The sequence below is a fragment of the Crocuta crocuta genome, unplaced genomic scaffold (assembly GCF_008692635.1).
Source record: "Crocuta crocuta isolate KB4526 unplaced genomic scaffold, BGI_CrCroc_1.0 scaffold408, whole genome shotgun sequence".
In the NCBI taxonomy this organism is placed as follows: Eukaryota; Metazoa; Chordata; class Mammalia; order Carnivora; family Hyaenidae; genus Crocuta; species Crocuta crocuta.
In genome coordinates this window covers 125,999-132,133 of record NW_027527444.1, presented here as the reverse complement: position 1 = coordinate 132,133, position 6,135 = coordinate 125,999, and the positions used below count along the sequence as shown (strand labels likewise).

At 59.3% G+C, this 6,135-nt stretch overlaps 1 protein-coding gene across 1 annotated transcript in view; it reads left to right on the top strand.

The window, feature by feature from the left end:
* The first annotated feature begins 2,284 nt into the window (after positions 1-2,284).
* The window catches only part of ATG9B (autophagy related 9B), a 10,383-nt gene continuing 6,532 nt past the window's right edge, over positions 2,285-6,135 (top strand). Inside the window, exons 1-6 of the mRNA XM_077761500.1 lie at positions 2,285-2,738; positions 2,860-2,903; positions 3,074-3,138; positions 3,354-3,515; positions 4,057-4,198; positions 5,715-6,131. Coding sequence (XP_077617626.1) covers positions 2,285-2,738; positions 2,860-2,903; positions 3,074-3,138; positions 3,354-3,515; positions 4,057-4,198; positions 5,715-6,131 — 1,284 coding nt within the window. The remainder of the gene's footprint in view (positions 2,739-2,859; positions 2,904-3,073; positions 3,139-3,353; positions 3,516-4,056; positions 4,199-5,714; positions 6,132-6,135) is intronic.

Genomic DNA, 6,135 nt, shown 5'->3' with positions numbered 1-6,135 from the left:
CTAGCTGTGATTGAAGAAAACCGCTTCCTTCCGGAACTGTGATTGGAGACAGACGACTATCCGCCCGCCCCCCAGCTGTGGGCGGGGCCGAACCTGTGGGGCTTTGCCTTCCGCCCACTGCCCGGGTCAGTCCTGAGGGGACTTTAAGGGTGTAGGTTTAGCGCGTCCCTCCGCTGCGGGGGTATCCTTAGTAACGCGCCAGCTCTACCCCCAGACCTCGGGGCTGTTGGTCAATGGGTGCTGCCTGCGGACTCTAGATGCCCCAGGGCCTCTAGGGAGTGTAGAGTGTTGGTCCTAGGGGAGGAAGAGACCAAAATGGCCTGGGGAATTTTTTCAAAACATGTGTTCGTTTCTTGTCATCCCTCCGTTTCTCCCAGACAGGTCAGAGCTCCAGGGATGGCAGTCACGTGTATTTGGGAAAAAGTTATCCTGGCCACTCTGATACACCGCCTACTCAGCGACTGACACCCACTAGTGTGGAGGTCCTGAGTAGCTTATGGAGGCCCCTATAGGGATCCTTCTTCCGCAGATGCCTTCTCACCGCAGCCTGGGTGATTTGCCTAAGGCTCCCACCGCACAGCTCTTCCACCTCTGTTAAATGCTTATTTCTTTCTTCCGTGTAATTTTTTGCATAGTACACTTCCCCCCAACCCCCCATCCCCCCCACGCCAGGGGCCCTGACTTCTTTTTGAGTAGTGGCTCTGGCTCATTCATCCAATTCCCCTTTCCCTCCAAGTGGTGCCTGATAGAGAAGAGTGCCCTTTATAATAAATTAACTTGAATTGGGGGTGCTGGGAGGGAAGCTGTCAATCGATGAATCTGGGGGGGAGCTGGGTATGAAAACGTGCCAGATTAGCTTGAGGTTGGGCTGGGTGTATGGGAGGGGTCTTAATGCGAGTGCGGAGGCATATTGGGGTGAGGGAAGTTGAAAAGAGATCAGGCAAAACCCTACATAACCCATCTTGGCAGATGTTTCCGAGAGATGGGAATCTCCTAGCCCCTCTGCGATGTGGGATTCCATCTTGGGCACTAGGATGCCACCCCTCGAAGGAGTGGTTCTGCCTCCTGCTCAGGGCTAAAACGCCTCCTGCTCAGGGCTAAAACCACACAAAGCCCGAGCTACTGTAACAATTCCCATCCCAGGAAGGCAGCACAGAAGGAGAAAAACAGGCCTATCTGGTCTCACATTTTGTAGGCAATTCCATGGTTGTCTTCACATTCCTCCAGTGAACGCTCTGCGAAGCACTTTGTTCCTCTCTCTGTTTCACAGATAGTGTCCCCTACAGCAGCCCTCAGGCCTAAGCGCTGGAGGCCCTGACACCTGGGCAGCTGAGTCAGCACCTCAGGAATGGGCTTCAGCAGGAAACCTGGTGATTCAGGGCCTCAGGAATGGCGTCAAACATGCCAACAGCCCAGCTGCCTCCTCCTCCTTGAGGTGGCAGCAAGGAACTGGATTTAGCCAGCTCATCCCTGTGCATGCAGGTTATCCTTCCCAATCCTGGACCTCCAGCTGCCCTCTGCTGGTTCAGCTCTGATGCTTCTCACGGGGGCCCCCAAACTGGCTGAGGACTGGGGAAGAGGGTTTCGGTGTTTCCCAGGATAAAGAGGAAAACATAATGGAACTTCCAAGGAGCGCTTTTCTACTCTAAGCTCCCCAAACCACTCTTCACGTCCAGAATAGCTGTCTCTCCTTTCTTTACCTCCGCCCTTTCCTCAGTTTCCTCCAACCTGCCTGTCCAGTCCGGCAGTCTCCCCTCCCCTTCATATTGTGAGACAAACAACGCCAGCCCTTCCTTTTGTTTCTCTTCTTTTTGCTTTTGGTCTTAAAGCAGTTCTCTGTTGATCCCCGTGTGTATGTGTAGGAGAGAGGAGACCAGATTTTAAGAAATCAAAGATTTGACACCTTAGTTTCATAGTCTTAGAATCCTTTGGTAGGAGTTTCGCTTGGCTTTGTTACTTTGGCTGCTACTCTCTGGCCTCCCCTTTAAATCCATTCGAGGTCAGAGGAGAGGACAGTAGTGTCCCTGGGCTCTTCAGCCCCTGTGTCTCCAGCTTACGCCCCTCCCAGAGGCTTGGCTATGACACGTTTGGCCGCAGATTGCCCTGGAAGGGGTGTGAGTGGTCAGGCAGGTGACTGCGAGCTGGGACGCCTGAGGCCTGCACTGACTGAGTCACCTGCTGTTGTTGTCACATCCTCGCTGGAGTCCCTGCTCGGCAACCCAGACCTCTGTGGATACGGCAGCAGCTCCCATCGTCCAAGCTCTCAGGAGAAGCTACTGGTCCCATGGTGAGGCAAGTGGGCTGGGGGGGGAACAGAGGGCAGCTGGGGCGGTGGGGAGACCTGGGGCCTGGATCAGTGCCTCTCCTCCCCATGCCGCTGCCTCCTCTTCCTCCTCCTCCATGCCGGGGGCCTGGCAGAGGGAGGATTTCCATCTTCTCTCTGTCTCCTGCCCCTCACACAAGAAGCTCCCCTTCCTCCGTCCCCCCTCTGACCCTGGGTCCCCCCTGCCCAGCGATGCAGGCCCCAGGGGGCTCTNCCACCTCACCCCCCCTGCCTCCAGTGACTCCCCCTCCCTCACACCGATGCCCCCAGGACCCTCCTGGGCTGCGGATAGGCCCTCTGATCCCTGAGCAGGATTATGAGCGGCTGGAGGACTGTGACCCCGAGGGGTCCCAAGATTCACCGCTCCACGGGGAGGAGCAGCAGCCTCTGCTCCATGTGCCCGAAGGGCTCCGAGGTGAGTGGGGAGTATGTGGGGCCATGAGGGGGCGCGCTGGGGAGGGCCTGGGGGCTCCCGAGGATGTGGACTGGTCGCTCAGATGAGAGCCAAGTCCTGACACTCTCCCCTCTGTGCCCAGGCTCCTGGCACCACATCCAGAACCTGGACAGCTTCTTCACCAAGATATCCTTTGCGCTGGGCCAGGCAGCACTGGTGGGGGAGGGAGGGCCCTTTGGTGCTGATGCCATCCTTGGCCAGGAGGCTGTCAGGGCGCAGTGGGTTGTGGAAGTGAGGGAGAGGTGTTGTGGAGAAAGGCCCGCTGTGCCCCAGGCTGCTTCTTGACGCGCTGCCACATCTATAGCTACCACCAGAGGAATGGCTTTGCCTGCATCCTGCTAGAGGATGTCTTCCAGCTGGGGTGAGATGCTTGTCCCCAGCCCCAGACTCCGTCATCTTGCCCCTTCAGCNCGGTCCCCGCGGCCCCCCCCCACCCCCCCACCCCAGCAGCCCAGAGGCTCAGCAGGGAGGGGAGGACCCTTGGCAGGGAGGGGAGGACCCTCGAGGGTGACCTGGAGGCTGGGGCAGGAGCCTGCCTTGCCCTCAGACCTGGCCACTGCACTCCCTGTCTCCCAGACAATTCGTCTTCATTGTCACCTTCACAACCTTCCTCCTTCGTTGCGTGGATTACAACATCCTCTTCGCCAACCAACCAAACAACCGGACGAGACCTGGCTTGCTCCACAGCAAAGTCACCTTGGCGGATGCCATCCTGTCCTCCTCCCAGTGTGCCCAGCGGTGAGTGACGGCTGGTGGGGGGGAGCCTGCAGGGGGGAGACGAGCGGACAAGAACCCCCCTCCCCATCCTTTCGTCCTTTGGTCTAAATCAGCAGTACTCCAAGTGTTTGGTCTCAGCACACGTTTAATACACTTAAACTTGATCAAGAACGCCCAGGAGCTTTTGCTTATGAGAATCCTATCTGTATTTACCTCGTTCGAGATCAAAGCTGAGGAGAGCTCTAAAATCTAAGAATACACAGCACACGTTCCATCAGTTGCCGACATGATGTCACACATGTAGCCTCTGGAAAAGTCTGCCGTACGCTCATGAGAGAATGTGCATGAACACGGCAGAAAGCCTTCGTCGTACCTGAAAAAAGTTGGGACCTTGCTGACACCTGTAAGGGCCTCAGGGTCTCCCAGGGCCCACACTCGGAGAACTGCTGATTTAGCTGGGTCCCCCCTCTCTGTGGCTTCTCCGTCGCTCCCCAAGTCTGGTCTCCCTTTCTATCGGGCCCCCACTCTCTCGATGCTCTCTGTCCCCCCCCTCTCCCCACAGGATCCGCTCCAGCCCCCTGCTGGTGTTCCTTCTGATCCTGGCTGCAGCCTTCTGGCTGTTACAGCTGCTTCGCTCAGCCTGCAACCTCTTCAGCTACTGGGACATCCAGGTGTTTTACAGGGAGGCCCTGCACATCCCCCCGGTGAGCGGGGCGGGCGGGTCCGTGGAGGGGGTGCCACGTCAGGGGGGCAGGAATAGGGAGGAGTGGGGAGCGGACAGGCAGAAGCCCTCACTGATACCTGAGGCCCTGAGTAACGTCAGGAGAAGAGGAATCACCACGTACAAGGCATGGTCCTTATTCTAGGGGAGTTTTGTCGACTTTCTTGGGTTACAGAAGATGATGTAGGGTCACATGCTTGTGGTCAAAACAGTGGATATTTAGAGGAAGGGCGTTCATCCGACTTCACAGGGCAGGAGGAATTTGGGTGGGGCCGCGACGGATAGGAGGTGGGAAGGCGGTCCAAGCCCCGGATGCAGGAGGTGGGGCGGCAGTGAGCATCTGTGGGCAGCAGTGAGGACATGGGCCCGCCAGCCTGCAACTGAGTGGTCAGGCCCCGTCGGGTGATCCCGCCGCCCTTTCTGGCCTCCCTCACTATAGCAGCGGGCCACTGTGTGCGCCCCTTTCCTGCCCTTCTTCGTGCTTTGCCCTTTCTGGCCTCCCCATCTTGTTCATGCTCCTTCTTACAATTCCTGAGTTCTTTCTTTACAGCCCAGCTCAAAGGCTGTCTTCCGCAGCCAACTTCCCTTGCTCCCCTGAGAAGGGCAGAACCTTCCACACGGCTCCCCTGCAGGGCAAGGGGAGAGGTTAAGCCCCCTCGAGTGGAGGAGCACAAGCAGAGTCAGTGCAGGGAGGAAGGAGCGGGCCAGGGGAGCACCGGTGGGGGAAGGCAGGAGTTAGAGCACTGCTTCTCCAGGAGGCTGCTGACCCTTCTCTTCCTTCTCCTCCTCCCTTCTTTCTCCTCTTCCCCCATTCCTTCCAGGGGAAGGGGAGAGCCTGGGATGGACTGGAGAGGCTGGCCTGGAGGGACTTGACTAAGCCGGACTGGGGCAGCTGGGTGAAACTGGGCTAACGTGAGGTTTGCAGATGAGACCCAAGTGAGATCTGCCAGCACCCCACCCAGACATGGACACAGCCAGTGTCTTAGGAGGGTTAAGGGGCGGTGGAGTGGTGGGGGCGCTGGGGGAAGGGGCGGTCCCAAAGCATGCTGAGAGAAGAGGTGGCGATAGGGCTGGGAAGGAGGCCATCCCCAATTCCCAGCAGCAGCAGTTCTGTGCCCTCTGGAAGAACTGGGGGGGGGTGGTGTTCCAGAAAATCTGCTCCTGAGAAGCTGAGACCAAATACCTGAAGAAGTTAAAGTAGGAGGTGTCCCTGGGAAGCCCATGACTCATGGCCTTGAGAGCGGCAGGGCAGGGGCGGGAGGAGCACGATTCAGGAGACAATGAAGGGAAGTGAGAAGCGCCGGGGTCAGGGACCAGGTTGGAGGAGGGGGCAGGAGCGGGCAGAACGGGCAAGGTGACAGGTTTCGCCCCTTGAAGGAGCCTGGGTGAGGAAGGTGGGGAGAGGGCAGACGAGGGAGGCAGCCCGGGTCAAGGTGAGTTTGGGCATCGCCGCGCCAGGGAACCCTGGTGGCCGACGCTCAACAGCGCCCTCTCCTCAGGAGGAGCTCAGCTCGGTGCCCTGGGCCGAGGTTCAGTCCCGCCTGCTGGCGCTGCAGAAGAGCGGGGGGCTGTGCGTGCAGCCGCGGCCGCTGACCGAGCTCGACGTCCACCACCGCATCCTGCGCTACAATAACTACAAGGTGGCGCTGGCCAACAAGGGCCTGCTGCCCGCGCGCTGCGCGCTGCCCTGGGGAGGCAGCGCGGCCTTCCTCAGCCGCGGCCTGGCGCTCAACGTCAACCTGCTGCTCTTCCGCGGGCCCTTCTCGCTCTTCCGCGGGGGCTGGGAGCTGCCCGACGCCTACAAGCGCAGCGACCAGCGGGGCGCGCTGGCCGCGCGCTGGCGGCGCACGGTGCTGCTGCTGGCCGCCGTGAACCTGGCGCTGAGCCCGCTGGTGCTGGCCTGGCAGGTGCTGCACGCCT